The sequence below is a fragment of the Microplitis mediator genome, chromosome 1, assembly GCF_029852145.1.
Source record: "Microplitis mediator isolate UGA2020A chromosome 1, iyMicMedi2.1, whole genome shotgun sequence".
In the NCBI taxonomy this organism is placed as follows: Eukaryota; Metazoa; Arthropoda; class Insecta; order Hymenoptera; family Braconidae; genus Microplitis; species Microplitis mediator.
Window position 1 is genome coordinate 4901926 of NC_079969.1, and position 19956 is coordinate 4921881.

General features: G+C 27.4%; 2 protein-coding genes across 19 annotated transcripts in view; one reads left to right on the top strand and one right to left on the bottom strand.

Annotated features, from left to right (window-relative positions):
* The window catches only part of LOC130678182 (glutamate-gated chloride channel), a 74119-nt gene extending 68828 nt beyond the window's left edge, over positions 1–5291 (top strand). For 7 of the 18 annotated variants that reach the window (XM_057485232.1, XM_057485236.1, XM_057485242.1 and 4 more), the window contains 2 exons: positions 371–496; positions 2080–5291. In XM_057485232.1, the coding sequence (XP_057341215.1) occupies positions 371–496; positions 2080–2229 (276 nt within the window). In that variant the 3' untranslated portion in view covers positions 2230–5291. The remainder of the gene's footprint in view (positions 1–370; positions 497–2079) is intronic. The other 11 variants (XM_057485235.1, XM_057485239.1, XM_057485244.1 and 8 more) reach the window with 3 other exon arrangements.
* An 8643-nt stretch (positions 5292–13934) lies between these two features.
* Positions 13935–16521, bottom strand: LOC130669541 (uncharacterized). The gene is made up of 3 exons (XM_057472499.1): positions 16322–16521; positions 15690–16194; positions 13935–15617 (listed from the first exon to the last, which is right to left on the bottom strand). Exons 1-3 carry the CDS (start codon positions 16451–16453, stop codon positions 14467–14469), a joined length of 1788 nt encoding a protein of 595 aa, XP_057328482.1. The 5' UTR covers positions 16454–16521; the 3' UTR covers positions 13935–14466.
* Positions 16522–19956: the final 3435 nt, after the last annotated feature.

Consider the following 19956-nt stretch of genomic DNA (forward strand, 5'->3'; position numbering starts at 1 on the left):
TTTAAAAAATAATAATGAGATCAATTAAATTTAAATTATTAACAAAGAAGGCCGATATTTTCATTCATTCATCACGACTATAAAAAGAAAATATTAAAATTTTCTAAAGACATTTAATCGATTTTTTATAATTAAAAATAATGTAGGCAATTAAATTTAGCCGCATGGATTAAATTTGACAAAAGCATGAACGAGAATTCATCAACAATGAACGTGATTTTTTTTGACGATAAAATTCATTTTTTTATATTTTTTAAAATAAGTGTTTTAAAAGATATGAAAAAAGTGAATTTTTAGAAAATGGTTATTTATAAAATATAATTAACTAGCAATAAAAGAAATATTTTCTGCTACCCTAACCCTGTCGTAGGGTGAAAAGAAACGAGAAGGTGGCAATGCAACAACTGGCAGTAATGGTCCAAATGAAATCATCGCCTGCACAAACTGTGGTCCTAATCCCTGTACACATACAGCAACCAATGGCTGTGCAGCAGAGGTAGGCCAAAATTTATAAGTCAATCATTTGTGTTTAGCATGAATGTTCTTGAATAATAGAAATCGGGTTTCTGTGGTTAATATTTTTGTTAAAAATGTATAGAAAAATAAAAACAGTAACCGTCACTGCATAGAACAATAATCCTGTCAATGTTCAGAACATCGACATTTCTCAAGTAAATTCTCAATCGCGGTTTGAAATTTTAAGTCGTTGGCTTCTAGATTTTAAATTACGGTTTTAAATTCAAAATCTAGGATATGAATTTCCAATAACGGTTTTAAATTTGCAGCCTGAGTAATATACCAATCAAGGTTTTAAATTTAAAGTCTTTGGGTTTGAATTTTCAATCACTTCTAGGCGGCCCGAAATGGGTTACAACATCTCACAGTGGCTCACAACACAAAAATGGCCCAGCACCAACTTTTTTTTCGGGGGTCAATTGGCCTTAATTTGGATCAGGATCACCGACTAAGAAATTCTATAGAAAATTTAAAGTTAGGGCCTGGTGGTGGGAAAAAAATTTTTTCCTATACTTCTATGTGCTAGCGTTCTTCCGCATCACTATAAAAAAAGTTATTAAAATCGCTATATTCCGAGTAATCCTCATAGTTCCACAAAATATTTCGTTATTTCGTATATTACGTTGACTGAATTACTGTTCTGCGAAGCAACGGTTACTGTTTCCATTTCTTCGTGGATCAGAAAGAAATGCATTACATTATTTCTGTTATTTTTTAAGAAAATTTTTGGTTGAATGATGCCTGTATTAATCGTCTTTTAGTTGACTATGACATGAAATATTGTTTTATTTATGATAGAAATATTTCTAGAAATGACTAATTCTATAAAAATCAGGTAGCTTTGTTTCATCGATATATATTTTGACTTCTACTAGATTTATTTCATTATTTTGCCTGTGCATTTTGAATGAATACTAGAATTATATGAGTATGATAACAAATATTATAAACTAAATGTAGAGTAATTTATTTCATGCTCGAGTTTATCTTTTTCGTTACTTTTTTTGGAAGCATGCTAGCTCCTTGGTCTAATTTTTTAAAAACTCTTTTTTATAAAATACTAGATGATATGACTTCCCTCGAAGTACAATAGAACTAACCCATTGTTTATAAAAAAAACATCCCGTGTAAAGAAAATTCGTTCCAGAAAATTCTAAAAAAATTCGACGTAGAACTTCCAAATTTGGGACAGATTAGAACTTCAAGTAGAACTTTTTATGATTTTTTTTCCCTCATTCAGAAGCAATGCAAAAATCCTACGATATTTTTTACTATTAAAATCCCAAAAGTTTAAGTTCTAATCTGCCTCAAATCTAAAAGTTCTACATATCGAACTTTTTTACACGGGGTTGCAAAAAATCATAATTAAAAATAAAAGTTATTATTCAAATTCGAGCTCAAAGCTACCAGATTTTTGAAGACGGGCCCAAATATTAGATGTTTTTATTTAGAGTCTCATATTTAGTTCATGAACGTTATTTGTGTAAAAAAAAATAGTTTTATAACGAAGTTCGTTTTGAATGCAATGCATGCGTGGGATGACCCTATAATGACCCTGAGTAGTGTTGCTTTGTTCAGGTCAGGAAGAAAGAACCACCGCATCCAATTCGGGTGGCAAAAACAATTGACGTAATATCAAGAATAACGTTTCCAGTTGCTTACTTTATGTTCCTCACTTTTTTCTTCATCCACTACAAAGGAGCGACTTCCTAAGGATCAACTCATCATAATAATTATCAACGGGAAGAAATAAAATTTGTTTAATATATTGTTGTAAAAAGAAACTCTTAAAAAATATTGTTAAGTATAAATAAAAAACATGATCTGTTGTATGCCAAGGTGACCAATAATCTTATTGGGATAACAGGATAAGTGTAGATCTCTACAGTGATAAAATTGTACATAAAAATGAATAAATTTTTAATATGTTTTTATGAAATTTTATTTTTATTCTGTACGATATCGAATTCAATTATTGCGTATAGAGGAAGGGCGGGCATTAGATTCAAATTCGCTGGGTCTTCTTTTTGTGATTTCCAATTAAAAAAATTGAATCAAATTTGAAGTTGCCATCGAAAAAATTTTTTCCGGGCGGGCAAAACAGACCACCCCCGAAAAAAGGTAAAAAAAAAAAACATTTCGGTTTTCATTTCAAAAAATGACTATAATTAAATTGTTTACATGTAATCTAAGTGAAAAATAGTATATTACACACCGAGGGAAGTAAAGTAAGAAATGTCTCAGATCACATGTAATTGTTGGCCGAGGCGAAGCCGAGGTCAACAAACATGTGATCTGAGGCTTTCTTATTTACTTCCCGAGGAGTGTATGCTATTTTTCTCCTCGACGGAGGCGGAAAGCGGCAACTTCGTTTTGCACAGCGGGACGAAAGTTGACGCTTTCCGCCCGTCGAGGAGAAAAAAAATTTGTAATACAGTTAGTAAATAAAAATGCCGAAAACAAAAAATTATTGGGGGAAGACATCGTAAATATTTTTTGTGGCCAGCGATATTTCGAGTCCGCTGAATAGTAGATTCAGTGCCAAAATTGACGTTATCTGTGATTACTAATATATCGTCCCCTTTCTGGGTAAACCTCGTAACTACTTTTTTTTCATAGTTCAAATTATGAGTGAAAAACATTCTTTAGTACTGCTATTGCGTAAAAGAAGTTTCAAATTTTAATAATTATAGCAGAATGTTCGAGAGACTTTTGAATTTTAATATTTCCATTAACGCACGTGTAACAGAATATATGTTTTGACCGATTTCTGAAAAAATTATAATTTTGCAGTTACGAGATTTACCCAGAAAGAAGACGATATTTTATTTTGATTTTTAGTTTTAAAGCTTAACATTCTTTTAAGTTTCAATGCTAAAAAAATTATTTAAAAAAAAATGGATTTCAATTTAGAAAATGATTTTAAAAACTAAACTTTCCGGAAAACAATTTCGAAACACTCGAAATCGAACAAAAATTTTTGGGATGATACATTTTGCTCACCTGGCCCGTTCTGCCCGTCCTTCCTCTTTACAAAAACATTGAAATTTGAGAATTACCAAATTGGTATTTATCAATTATAATTATATAAATTATATGTTGTTACGTTTTTTATTGAAAACATATTGAAAATTCATTGATTTTTTATCATTATATATAACCAACGATGTATAAATTTACATAAGACGAAAAAAAAAAAAATATATATATATATATATATGATGATACAAAATGGGTAATGAGATTATATGAAAGTAATAAATACGTATCTAGAAAAAAACATCAATATGAAGAAAGAGAGAGATAATAGAATTAACTTGAACTCTTGGTGTAACAATAATTCGTACCGAATGTTTTATCTGTTATTAGAAAGAAGAAAATAATAAAGAAAAAAAAAAGGAAAATCATTGAATTATTTATTGCTATTATGTCAGTTGCGATCTTAATAATAATAATAATAATAACAATAATAATAATAATAATAATAATAATAATAATATTAATATTAATATTAAAACTAAATATTACTGAATAATCTATAAACATGCTACTGTAATTTTTACGATGAGAGAATAACGAGATACTCAATGTTATTGCTATTTTGATTTATTATAATGCATCCCGCATAAAAAGTCATATATGGTCAAGTATAATGTATACTTTGATATTTATTCACTTATAATTAAAAATTGATCATTTTTTCTATTCATAATTTTAAGTCCAGTAAACATTCAAAACTGTCTTAAATTTATAGTTTACTGAGAGCCCTGATTAAAATAAACAATTTGAAACGATTTGTAATGTTAAATGCCCATAAGAAGGGTAATTCAAAAGTATTCTAAGCATTCAAAAACATTAAGAAGTACTCAAAATTTTTTTTTTTCTAATTCTTTTAAATCGATTCTTTTAACAAGGGAGTGCATTCGCTAATGCTCTAGCTCTAGCACCCTTTGAAATTTTTTTAAAACTCGGTTGCACCTAACGAAATCTCGAATTTAAGAATTTTAATTATTGATTAAGTAATTATGATAACAGCAATTTTCTTAGCTTCCGACTAAAAGCAGAAGACGAACTTCCTCGGAAGATTTTCAACATCCGAGTCCCATAAATATTCAAAAATGAATTAGAATTCTTAAATTCGAGATTTCGTTGGGTACGGCCGAGCCTCAACACACGTGTGTTACAGTAAAAATAAAAACATCCGACGTAACACTCAAGTTTTATAATATTCTCATTTTTGTAACACTCGAAATATATGACAATTTTTTTACCCGACCTTTCTTTTGTCTGGAAAGATACAGCAGATAATAGAGATACCCAATTGTTCGATTTGTGACGTCAGTCGTGCAAAAATTACTATTTTTCAGTTGCAAAGATTATAGTCATATTTATAATATGTTCATTATGTACTTGAACATATATAGTCGAGTCTGCAAAAGAATGGGCTCTTCTCTCACCATTTTTCTACAATTAAGTCATTACTGCGCATGCGCGATAGTGCAAAATCATTGACTTCATTATAGCTAAGTAGTGGAAGAAAAGCCCATTTTTTTGCAGACTCAACTATATTGTAATTTTATGTGGGATATTATTAAAGCGAAATAGTAAATGGTAGATATTTTATAAATACGTAAAAAAAAAAAAAAAAACAAAGCTTACGCTAAGTGTGAAAAATATAAAAAAAGTATTCAGCAATATTAAAAACAGACCAATATTTTTCTTGTGTATAATTGATGTGAAACCAACACTTACGTTAAAAATTGAGTGTTAAATGATAAACAAAAAAAATAATAACTGATACTTGAAATTTATCAAAAATTATATATCCGTAATTTTCATCATACTTTTTATCACATATATACTGCAATATCTATCATAAGTAATAAAAAAAACAAGCAATTAATGATTGAACAAATTTTTTTTTCCAATTGAGGTTATAAGAAATGAATACATGATTTATATAATTCTATTCTGTTTTGTTACATAAAATATATAATTTGTTTTTTGAATTTAAGTATGGGTCTACTAAAGCAAACAGAAAAATTAAATATTTCATATGGGTAATATTTGAGAACAATTGAATTTTTTTTGGGAAATTTGTATAATTATTGTTGGTTATGAAGAAAAAACATATTAATTTTTCTACACAGCATTCACATCTTTGTATTTGAAATTTTAATTACTAAAATTGTTAGAAGTGAATAATAACCACATTTTTTTTTATCAGAAAATTACCAAAATACTGCAATCACTGCAAAAATATATGTAAATTAGGGTGACTCAAAGAAAATTTTCATTATTTCCGGTCTTATCTTTCAAAAAGTCAATGCATGGCAAAATAATTTGTCCAGCTTAGGCTCAAAAACTTAAAATTGAAAGATCTCTCAAGTAATTTGAAAATTTAAGAAATATAAAAAACATTAAAGAGAACAATATATGGTCAAACTTAAATTCTGATTTTGTATTATTGTCCACCTCCCTATGAGTTTACCATTATTAAAGAGAACATTTCTTAAAATTTTGTATCTTGCTATCGAATCTTGACTAAATAGGGTCTAAATATTCTCCTAGAAATTTTATTTCAAAATTTGAATTTTATAAGGACGCGGAATAGTTTCAAAATTTTCGATGTTTTCGACCAGCCTTTAAAAAATTCATCTTGGGTTAAATTTTCTGATTATTTTTTATATAAGATTTAAATGGGAAAAACTTATGTAGTAACATTTGCCATAAGAAAAAATTTTTGAAAAAAAAAAATACTTAATTTTCTGAATATCTGAAAAAATTTCAAAATTATTGAATGACCTTTCAAACTTGAATTTTTGAATAGAAATTGCTGGAATTTTTTTTCACCATACGTTAACTTTTCTTACAGTGAGAATGAAAAAATAGCTATATATTTTTTTTGAGCCACCCTTTTTATATATATAAATATATATATAAAACTATATCTAGACACTTTCAGAAATCTCATCTGAAACTGACTGCCAAAAAAAATTCAGTAGATGAGATGAATTTTTTTTATGTAATATTACATCTATATTAACATAACTATAATATAATATCATATTATCAATGATATTAAACTACAGTTTATTAGATTGTTGGTCCTTAGGAACATAATATTTATTTTTATTTATATAATTTGTTATTAATAATTATAAAGCCATAATATCAGTCGATTTTTAAAAATAAACAGCTTTGCAAGAATCACTTTTACAGACTTAAATTATCTAGATAATAGATTTTCCACATATTTTTATGATAACAAAAAAAAGTTAATTCATTAGTTTTAATTATTTATTTTTCTTTTGTATTAAGATTGAACATTCTAGAAACTTGAATATTAATTTATATTCTTTTTATACTATTTATACTATTGTACATGTGAAAGTATTTTTTTAAACTAAGTCATAATCAAAGCTTTTTTAAGTTATTTAAAAAACTATTCAATCTGCTAGTATATAGTGTAAAACTACACATAATTAAAAAAAAACGTCTGAATACTTACATTTTGTTAATAGTATCTTATTCATCTTGTGGAATCGGTATTATACTCGAGTGTGGGTTTGGCAGCACGAGCGAATCGAGTGTTGCCAACACACGAGAGTATAATACTCGATGTCACTAGATGCATACAATAGTTTATGTAATGAACGCACGAAGAAAAACGCCGATAGATGTCTAAAGTCAGCGTCATGCAGTCGGAGTTATAAAAATAATTTACTTTATTATTATTAAAAAATATATATACTTTATGGAATTGGATAATTTGTTTAATACTATTCACTTAACAAAACTTAACTCAATAAAAAAAAACGTCAACTTTGGTGTTATGTCGTATCAATTAATAGAGATATGTAAGGTTATAAAATTCAGCTGACGTTGCATTGATCTACACATGCATGTGCTGATTAATTAAATGCGCATGTGCAGTCTAGAGATTTTGGTCATGTTAATAAGGCAGCTAAATTCAGAGTGACGTCATAAAAGAGGGGGTAATAAATTCGTTAGTGGCTTGAATCATTGAGTAGGGATATACTCCGCCCATTTTACTAAAATTTCATGATTTAATATAAAAAGTAGTGATTTAATATATATTAAATGACACTTTTGACCAATCAGAAGAATTGTATATTAATATAAAATTTCATTGAGGCTGACTTTAGCCAGTTAACGGCGTATTCTTTGGCATGAGTTTACATAAAATATTTTTCTTAAATAAGTAAAACGTTTTCATTTCTATTGTCGTCTTTTAGCTGCCACAATTTGCTTGAATAGAAAATTTATTTGATTTCTTAGCAAATGAATAAATGTTTCATTAATTTTATATTTTTAATAAATTACATTATCATATTTATGTCAAAATCTATAAAACTCAGAAGTATGTCTATACAATTTTCTTTCCTGCTTTTCAAAACATTGTGGAGTTTTCCGTGTCCTAATAACTAATTATTTGTTACCTTTAGAATTAAATAATAAAAAAAAAGGATCATATTAGATCTGATTTATTTTTGCAAGTGTGTTAATAATTGTCTTAATAGAACATGAAAAAAAATTTGGCAACGTAATTTTAACTCATTAAATTTTTTTATGCAAAATAGTTAGAAGAAATTGTATTATACTTTCAATAAATGCACTGCAATATTATTGTAGACTATTATGTCAAAAAAAAAAAATAGGTAATTAAATTTGTATGAAAACTGTGCAAGAAATACTTAATAAATTAACTTATACATCACATACACGTTAAACGAGAAGATACGTCGCCGCGGTATAGGAAAGTTAAAAAAAAATGATCTAATAAACATAAACAATAAATTCATTGATTAAAATAAATAAATAAAAGTATTAAAGTCTTAATTATAATAGAAATTGAATTTTCATGACATTACTTTGACGTGCGTATTGTTTTTAATAAAATATTTATAGTATATAATACATTATTAAATAAAATGAAAAAAAGTTTAAACTATTTTCTCGCACTAATTTATATTTAGTCAATGATTAATTAATAAGCACCACATATTAAAACGCCAAAAAAATTTAATATATATTATATATATATAAATAATTATAAAATAAAAGTAATTATCATAATAATAATTAATAACAATTATTAAATATAAAATTTAAAATTAATGGAGAAAAAAAAATCGCTCTTATAATTGACACAACGAAGATATATGCATACAAAAATTGAAGAAAAAAAAATTTTGACTAATTAATAATAATCAGTAATGCAGTAATTACTTTATACTGTGTATACCTCATGTGCTGTCAAGTTAACTAAAGTTATGTTTATACATATATATGTTTAAATATATGTATTTGGATGGTCCTTGATAAGGGTATTTCTGGAATTTGAATTACAGTTTATAAATTTAGTTACAAGTGAACAGTTAAGAAAATATGATTCAAAGAATTTAATATTATCAAATTTAAACCAGTGCTGTGGTCGAGTGGACAACACTCTTGTTCTCGAACTCAAGTACCGACCAGGCTTAGGTTCGAATCCCACAGTGAGCAAATTAATCATTTTTCACAAGTTGATACAATGCATTGCCCTTTTGAGGTTCGTTCCATACAGCCGCCAGACTGCCACCTATCTGCGATCTTGCCCACTAATTCGCTTCGCGATTGCAAACGAATATGGAAAAGTAATGAGGAAAGACAGCTTTTAAGGGGTAGGAATAGTAAGACAAGAAAAGAAAAATGGCCAGGGAAAGACAGTCCGAAAAAGTTTAGAGTAATTTGCTAGAAATAGAGCAAAATATTTACCTAAGAAAATAGGGACTCTAATGTAAATTTGTTAAGTGTAAAAACTGTAGAAAACAGAAGTTATACAGTTAAGATTGGAACAATAATTTAAAATCTTTTTCATACACGAATAAATTTTGCTTGTTTGAAATGCTATGGTGTTACAGTAAAACCGGACCTTGTTGGCCACCTGACGGAGGTTGAAATAAACCCATGCAAAAATTTTTATGCCTAGTAAAATTTACAATGGTTACAATAAATTGCGATGTAATGGTAAATTTTACTATGACTATAACGATTTTTCCATATGTTTATTTTAATTTTTGCAGGTAGTCAGCATCGTCTAGTTTTACTGTAACACCATACAATTTTCAACACCAATAATTTCTCCATGTATGGAAAATTGATTTTTAAATAAATCTCTATCAAGGACCACCCTAACATATATTTTAAAAAATAGGCTAAAAGCTAAATTTATAAAAATAATATAATATTGCATAAAAATAAATATATTTAATGCTCTACGGACCAAAGAACAAGTAAATATAAAAAGTATGATTAATTTATATGTTAAAATTAATAAATAAATAATTATTTTATTGTCATTTCGACGTATAGTTGCACTATTTATTGTTATTATATTAGCGTTATTATATTTAATAGTTATTTTATGTTATCTCTGCTGTGCAGTTAAATGTATAAATAAAAAATAAGTGAATTATAAAATAATTGCAAATAAATATTAAATTCGGAAATAAATTTTACTTAAAAAAGTGAAATTTTAAATTATACATAAAAAAAAAGCCTGTGATCAATATAAAATTATAATTTTTTTGCTATATATTATAAGAAAAAAAATAAAAACAAAAAAAAACGAAAAATAGTTACGGAAATGCATAATTAAATATTTTTATTCTCTCTCTTTCTAATTTTTAGTTACATCTATTATTATGCCTTCAGGTTAATTATTAAGCCTTGAAATGCAATTACAATTAATAGTTATTGATATATTGCATTGTAAGTTAAATAATAATATTAAAATATGACGAGAGAATACTCGTATTATATATTAATATTTACGAAATTAATTGTGTACTTAAAAAAATATAATAAAATATACCAAGTGACGGATTTTCTCGATCGCGAAAAATAATAATATGCATATAACAGTAATTTATACAATTATGTATTCCTTAAATCACAAGTCAAACTTATCAATTAATTCATTATATAAATTTAATAGGAATATACATGTTATAATTTTTAAGTTCATTATCTCATTTTTCTCGGCTGTGTTTGATAATTGTACGATTAATATAAATTAAGTAATAAATTACCTAAACGAATAAAATATATATCACTTTGTCAGATTTTATTATCCTGATTTAATTATCCGAAAACTGTTTTATTTTGAATAATAGATTTTTCAAATGAAATTATAATAAATATTCACTTTTGGATTTCATGCAGTGTTCATTTCAATCAACTGTTGAAATTCTGTAGAAGCTCTTCACGATAAAAAAATTTTTTTTTATTTAGTCCTATCGAAATTAAATTTACTACCGAGAGCAATTTATTTTAACATTAAAACTCCGGATCGGAGTGGATGCGTGTTAAAATGAAATCCACATCACTCCGAAATCACTCCACTGAAAAAAAATACTCCCTATTCACTCCATGTAGGAAGTAATTTTTTTTAACCTTGAAACTTCGAGTGAAGGAATAAATTCAGATTGAAATTCAAATTTACCATAACGAGATTTCAAGTTATATTGTTTTGAATGCTCGGAAATTGACAACTGCTTAATTCATTAGTAAAGGAATGCTTTATAACTAACTTTACTCACCCTTGATATTGTCAACATAATTATAATGTTTGTTGAATAATATAATATAAATATAGTTATAAAATGTAATACGATCGCCCATACGAAAATATTTATAACCGAAAATGTAGTCAAATATGTATCCATGATTATAACTTGGATATATCCTAGATTATATGACATTTTGCCGCAAGATTATAACCGTGAGATATAATTTAGAATTATAATCGAGATTACAATAATCATATTCTAATTTCAAAATTGTAATTTAAATTGTAATTTTTCAAATATAATTTTAAGTTATAATCCAAATTATAAACCATAGATTATAACTCTAAATTAGAATTTAAATTCTAAATTTTCAAATACAATTTTAAAGTCTAATCGAGGTATAAATATATAATTATATATAACTTTATTAAGTTACATATACAATAACAGCCATGAAAAAAAAAAAAAAAAAAAATCTCGCCGAGTCATGGGCTCGAACCCAAACTCTTCTGATTCGAAGTCGGATGTATTAACAACTGTGCTGAATGAACCACTTGAAAGTAGAAGTTAATTGTATTTATTTGGATACAAATCAACTTTAGAAAATTGAAGACATCAATAAATGATTGATTCTATTATTTGTATTGTATTCAATTATGTTATTGTTTATAGGGTAAAGAGACCAATAGTGGTATACCCACTGATAGCGGGGCAATAATTCCTTCTTTTGGCAAATCAAAAAAAAAAATGAGAAGTTAAAATCTTTTAAACTTCACTAAAACTTTTTAAATTTTATATCTGAGTTTTTTATAACATAATTAATCGTTGGAACTTCAAAATTTTTTAGCTGTCATCCCGCTTTGGGTTTTGTTAGTCTATTTCCAAGAATTAAAAAAAAAGTTTTTCTTTATAACATTTATGAATGCGGTAATAAATTAATAGTATATTACACACCGAGGGAAGTAAAGTAAGAAATGTCTCAGATCACATGTTTGTTGACCTCGGCTTCGCCTCGGCCAACAATTACATGTGATCTGAGACATTTCTTACTTTACTTCCCTCGGTGTGTAATATACTATTATAGACTTTGTTTTCTAAATCATTTTGCAGTTTTTATGAATAGGCTTACGTTGTTTGGTTGTATCTAAATTATTTCACAAAATATTATGATTCAAACACCCGCACAGCTTGATATTCACTCAGAAATTGCGATTCGATAAAATTTTTTAGAACTCAGTTGTATAAAATTTTATATAATTATATAAAATTTTTTCGACCGAATGTAAAAATATGTATGATTATATTTAAAATAACAGAATTATGTATATTTATATGAAAATATATGATTATATACAGTTATATAAGACTATATATAAATTTATATAATTATGTATATTTATATATAATTAAAAATAAAAGGTTTAAAATAATGAGATATAATCATGTATAATTATACAAAATTATATAATTATATATGATTATATATTATTATATATAATTTTTTCTTCCCGGGAACTTCAAAGATATATTTTAGGGTGTAATTTATTATAATTTTGGTTATAACTTCGGATGTATCTAAGGATATAACTTAAAAGATATATTTTAGGATATAGTTTACTATAATTTCGGTTAGAATTTGCGGATATATCTGGGAATATAACCCTAAAAATATATTTTGAGGTATAATCTATTATAATTCTCGTTATAATTTGCGGATATATGTAAGGATGTAACTCTGAAGATACATTTTGGGGTATAATTTATTATAATTCTCGTTAGAATTTTGGATATATCTAAGGATATAACTCAAAAGATATATTTTGGGATATAGTTTATTATAATTCCAGTTATAATTTGCGGATATATCTGAGAATATAACTCTAGAAATATATTTTTGGATATAGTTTATTATAATTTCGGTTATAATTTCGTATATATCTAAGGGTACACCTTTAAAGATATATTTTAGGGTGTAATTTATTATAATTTTGGTTATAACTTCGGATGTATCTAAGGATATAACTTAAAAGATATATTTTAGGATATAGTTTACTATAATTTCGGTTAGAATTTGCGGATATATCTGGGAATATAACCCTAAAAATATATTTTGAGGTATAATCTATTATAATTCTCGTTATAATTGGCGGATATATCTAAGGATGTAACTCTGAAGATACATTTTGGGGTATAATTTATTATAATTCTCGTTAGAATTTTGGATATATCTAAGGATATAACTCAAAAGATATATTTTGGGATATAGTTTATTATAATTCCAGTTATAATTTGCGGATATATCTGAGAATATAACTCTAGAAATATATTTTTGGATATAGTTTATTATAATTTCGGTTATAATTTCGTATATATCTAAGGGTACACCTTTAAAGATATATTTTAGGGTATAATTTATTATAATTCCGGTTATAATTTGCGAATATATCAGCGAATGTAACCTCAAAAATATATTTTGGATTATAATGTATTATAAAGTTGCTTATAAGTTGTGGATATAAATTTGTGGATATATTCCGACAATATATTTCAAATTATAATAATTATAACCGATTATATTTTAGGTTATAAATTTTTTCGTATGGATCAATAGTGATACATGTTGGTACTTTAGTTTTAACGCATTTCCATTTCTTCTTTCATGTGACTATGACCTAGACCCTTTATTATAACATTAAAAGGTATCGATCAGCAGAAAAAAAAAACTCTCGTTTTTACAATGACAGCAAAAATGTTTATACAAAAAGTAAAATGCTGAATAAATTGATCACAATAATATTGATAACAGAATTAGGAAAGTAATTGAGAAATTTATTTTTCGGCTATTTGTTGTTTTTATTAATCAATCATAATATTTTGAAATTTAATTTTTTTCAATTACAAATTGTTATGTATTTGAATATTTGAAGTAGTAATTGACCGTTAGACATAACTTATAAACTAAGATTCATTGCTTGAATAAATAAATTACTTGCTCTCAAAACGTAAATAAGTGAAATAAGTGAATATGCACTAATTCTGAGTGCCAACCGAACCACTTTTGGAAATTAGTGGTTCGGTTTGCACTTGGAATTGGTGAATATTCACTAATTTCACTAATTCATGTTTAAAAAGTAAAAGAATGGTCAAAACTTACACAATTTAATCATATCGTGCTTCACTAAAATATTCATTTCTTTGTGATAAAATACGATTAACTCTCATTGTTAACCTCGAAAACTCAAATAACTTAAAAAAACAATTTAACGTGATTGAAAATTCTGATATTAATTGTTCTATCATAATCAAATTCATTAAGTCTCGCATGATTATTTTTCACAATACTGATTTTTTGAATGTTATCGAACTTTCATTTCTATCGTCTTTGACGGCGATAATATGCAACAATATGTTCAATACCAAATATGATGACTGCCAAAAGCTGAAAAAATGCCATAAATATATATAAGTTTGTCAAATCTTCAGCGTCAATTATGTGATGATCTAACATTTTTTCTTTTCTTTTTGCAATTTTCATTTTGTTTGATGCAATCGGTACGTCCACTAACATGTCACGTTTTGAGATACCTAATTCTTCAAATTTTAATAATCTCTGATAAAATCGTTTGCCCAGGGACCAATCTAATCGATAATGATAGAAATTATTCTTTTTAAACACAAATCTTTTGGACGCGTGAAAATGAATTTTCCTACTCCAATATAACATGAAAGACTCTTCAAAAATACACGCAACGTCAGGATATTGCATCATTAGTTCCAAACATTCTAATGGGTAAAAAGGGAGTGGACGGGGATGTAAATATTTCATTTCCTCTTCAGTTTTCCATAATTCCTCTTCTAATATACTATTATGGAGCGCTTCAATATAATATACGTGGTACTTTTGATCATACAAGTCCTTAAAGGACTCCACGTTCTGAGATGGCGGGCGAGTAAGTGAGGCGAATATTTGTCCCTCAAGCGCAGGTCCAAATATAAAAACGAACAAAAAAGCAGTGAAGAAGGTTAATTTCATAGCGAGTCGATCAAGAGGTGTACCTATCCCCATACTCATCAACAGCTTCAAGACATCCAGAATAGCCAATCTGACTTGATACCCATTGTGCAATATAATCAGGACGGTAATTAGAAGAAGAATAATTATTATTCCTATAGCCCCATTAATATCGAACACACTTTCAATTTCATAAAAAACTGGTAGAAAACTTCGCTTTTGTGTTACTATGACATAAGAAGTTTCGAAAATCACGGGCAACACGTCATCAAATTGAGTTACATAATCAGCAAACGTAATTGTGCTAGTGTCTTGTGTATTATTTAATATTGATAAAACGAGTAATAAAAGATCACTTCCGAAGTCAGTCATTTGCGGAGTCATGTTCAAAGAAGTAAATACTTCAAAAAAAGTTAATTGTGTCAATTGGGCTTCTGTTGTGGCTATTTTTGCAGGATAACCATCAAGAACCTTAGTTTTATCAAAAGTGAGATTCGCACATATGTTATGATCTGAATAAAAAAAATGCATGTTGTATTAATTATAAAATGAATAATAATATAAATGATGGCTGAGGTATTTACCGTTAGTGAAAATTTGCTTGTAGAAGGTCACTGGACGTTGATGGTGGTCAAACCAATTTTTCTTAATTTCAATCCAAGGATCGGGAGCTCGTTTCGTGAAAGGATTGTAAGTATAGAGAGTAGTTTCAGTGCCGGTACTAGAGCACACCACGACACATGATAACATTTCATACCGCCATAGTAGTCCCAAAACTCCAATAGAATCCTTTTCACATGATTTTACAGATTCGACTATCACGAAAAACGCTGATTGAATACTCCAGAAGGGTGAACTCATGAGCTTGCTCAAAAGAGCATCCAGTTCCATTTGAGTCGTCATTGATAAAATATACATTGGATAGGTTGGATAGTACAGTTGAATGTCTTTTGATATGAATTCATCGTTGATGATAATGACAGGTGCCTTTATTGAATCGGCTAACTTTCTGTGCAATGTCTTTGCCAAGTTTTCAGTGATGATTATAGGATTTGATTTATTTGCATAACAAAATTGAAAAAGTTGAGCCTGTTGGAAAACAAATAATACGGTTCTTATCAATATTAAAAGGCCCATCAAAAAACTTTAGAAAAAAAAATAATAATGATGATAATGAAATTATCGAAAATATTGAATTGCATAAAAACTTAGTTACCATATCTGTGTGTGTAATTGGAGTGTCTTCTAATGGTAAATTGAAGTTTTTAAATTTATAACAAGAAACACTTGCGAACCATACACTTAAAATAATGTACCTCATTGATATCATCATCGTGAGTATATTCATAAAACTTTTGTAACAGTAAAATTTATTTTAAAAATATAAAATTGTTTGAATTTAGTGATAATATTTGAATAAAGAAAGTTGCCGATATTTAAAAGACACATTTCTGATCACATTTATCGAAAAATTAACAGAGAGTTTTTTTTATAAATAGTGATGACTATTCGATGGTTTTTTTTTTATCAATAGTTCCTCGACGGCGGGATGGAATATATATATGGTCGAAATTGTGAGTTGCGCAAATAAAATATTTGCACAGTTCCCCATTTTCAGGAAAGTCTTGTTCGAGTAGAAGGGACTAATGAGCAAAACTATTGGCTAATATTCGATTACGTGGTAAAATATAAAGAGCGTGCGCACATTGTTCGATCAATTCCGTTGAGCATTTCGGCTTTATTTTCTGACACCGCCATTTCTTCTTCTATACAATTGTAGACTGCAAGTTTCATAATTACATGAAGTGAAATAGATTTATAAAAAAAAAACTATCTTGCAAACTTTATATGCCTGAACTGTATTTCTGCCATGATCGAGAGAAATATAATTTTATTTTTGAATTCGGAGAAAAACGATGACAGTATAGTCAATCTCAACCAATGAAACTGTCCCATCATTTTTAAACGGACTAAAAATTTACTGTCCCAAATGAAACTCATTAATTGTTTTAATTTATTGTATGTTATCAGAATGAGAACTTTTTATTATTGGTTGTAAAACTTAAAAGTCTAAAATATATGAGATATTAATTTTCTCAACTTATACAAAGTTTTCGATATGAAGGGATCAATAATATTCGAATCAATTTTTCAGCTTCTAGGTTACACTCATATGCAAAAAGAAGAAATGGCATCGCGTCAAACTAAAAGCTAAAATATGTAACGAAACTGACCTTTTGTTCCGTCTAAACGTTAAATAAAATTACCCGCATAACAAAACTTTATATGTGAAAGTATATACTATAAAATATATGAATATTATAATGTGATATATTGCACAATATATAAAATAATATTTATATTTCCGCCGTATTAATATATTGAATAAAAATATATTGCTACAATATATTAATTATATATTTGTCAATATAACTTTTTTTATGTATGTTTAGCATATATATCTTGGTATATTTTATTATATACTTGATATATTGTATTGAAAGTAGTATATTTATTAATATACAGTATGATGTATATTTTTTATATAAGTTTACCAGTATATTGCAAAATATACATGTTACTTCATATATTTTGCAATATATAACGTCTAATATATTGGAAAATATATGGTACTACACAGAAAAAAAGAATTTCTTGGCTCAAGAATTTTTTTCTCGCCTAAAAAATTTTTTTCTTGTTCCGAGAAAATTTTTTCTTATCCCAAGAAAAGTTTTGTTTTCACTTTATAATACAAAAAATTTTTTGGGTCAAGTAAAAATTTTCTTAGAACAAGAAAAAATTTTTTGCGCCAAGAAATCCTTTTTTTCTGTGTATACATATTTTTTTTACTATGGTATGCTACATAACAAAAACCATGCATTTTAGTTTGTAATTTTCATTTCTATGCTATTGGGCAGCTTCTCAAAAAATATATGCATATAAAGACTATAATTTGCAATATGTCGAAAAAAATATAATTTTTAATATATTGGAAAAATAAGCGGCTGAGGCAGCCGTTCGGCACGCGTGTGGCTCGGGCGATCACCGAAGTTAAGTAGCATCGAGCATGGTTACTATTTGGCTGGGTGACCGCTTAGCCACGCGTTGGGCTCGAACGAAGGTCTCTGATCGTTAGGCGCGGGATGAAGATCCAGTGATCGGTAAAATGGGAATTTTATCGACCACTGGAGCTTCACCCAAACCGAAACTGTACTGGCTAGGTTTTCTCTGTGGTTTTCCTAGCCACTGCACCTCCATTGCACAAGGGAGGTAGCAGGGCATCACCGTAATGATGCAGTACCACTGATCTCTATATAACTGGATAGAGCATCCTGTAGTTGAGAAATGAAAATATTTGAATCATACACTAGCGCCACCAAATGAATGGCTAAAACTAAATTATGTCATACGGCCCATGCGCGAACGTAGCTATTAGAAGTAGGGATGATCATTTTTCAACCGTAAACATACCTGCTATTTTAAAATTTAACCTAAAAAATATACTCGCAGATGCAGCATATCGTTCACGTTTCTCGTCCAAAAAGTTTATTATTGTGCAAGTGAAATTTATAAAACAAAGTGATTATTGTGAAAAACAGTGAAATTTTTAATTGAGTTCATATATAAAACTGGAAAACTGCGATCGTGCGTGTTTTGTAAAAAAAAAGATACAAAATCAAGCGATTTATCTTTTTTTAAGTAAGTACCACAAAAATTAAAGGTTATAATTTTTCATAATTATTTTACTTCTTTTAAATAAAATTTTCTTTCAAGTCGTTTTAATTTAACATTTCTATCAAAAAATTTGTCATCTTCAAGAAAACACGTGGTTAATTATAAATTTTTTGTAAAGTTTGTTCTCTACATATATATCAGTGTACATCATAATATGTACATTGTAATATAATTTAAAGTACCGCATAAAAAAAAATTGTCGATGGAAATTTTTCATTAAACAGTACACTATTTTCAATTACACTAGTAATTTTATAAATAATAAGTTTTGAAACCGCTATTCAACATTACTGGTTAAAATAAAGAAGTGATGAGAATTGAAATGAAATCATTTTATTTCTTTTTTTTTTTTAGATGCAGTAGCTAGCAGTCGCATTATTGACCACGATCATTCATGTGTAGGAACTGCAGAAAAACTGAAGAGCAATTTGATAGCAGCGAAAAGCAAACTCCATCAGCTGACAGTCAAAAATCAAGTTTTGTCTCAAAAGCATAAACGCAGTAAGAAGAAAATCGCTTCAATGAAACAGATTGTTAAACATCTGACATTAGGTTGCCGTGTAATATTCCCACGACGGAATGAATTTGCGTAAATTGTACATTTTTTATTGTTAAAAAAAAAATTAATTTAGTTAAGTAATGACTCATTCTAATTGTATATAATATAAATTAATTTTTATAATACATTATAAAGAGTAAACAGATCATGTTTAATTTCGTTAATTGTGTTTTTTTCTTCCAAGACAATTTTTTATAACTTTATTCTAGTTTGTATTGAACTAATAAAAAAAAAAAATTTTAGTGATGAAAATTCGAACACGGCATATATTTAATTTTGAAACTTGCGTTTGTTATGAAAATTGACAACACTTTTGTTTACTCAGTGTACAATAAAATCAGATTGGTGCAAATGTAGCAGACATACGACAAGTTTTTTTTAAGATATATAAGAAAATTAAATAATTAATACAATAAAATTAAGAATACTGCATGTACTGAGTTTAGAATTTTCAAAACATGGATTTTTTTTTATTTTACAAACATTTTTATTTATTATTTCAAAATTTTAGAAATTGTCAGATGTCCGCTAACTTGACTATCATAAAATCACTCGTA

Bases quoted from the DNA above. Each gene is read 5' to 3' on its own strand.
- LOC130669541 (XM_057472499.1), bottom strand. From the start codon at position 16,453: ATGAATATACTCACGATGATGATATCAATGAGGTACATTATTTTAAGT. The intron at 16,195-16,321 runs GTAACTAAGTTT...GTTTTCCAACAG, and splicing joins CAATTACACACACAGATATG to GCTCAACTTTTTCAATTTTG. The intron at 15,618-15,689 runs GTAAATACCTCA...TTTTTTATTCAG, and splicing joins CAAGCAAATTTTCACTAACG to ATCATAACATATGTGCGAAT.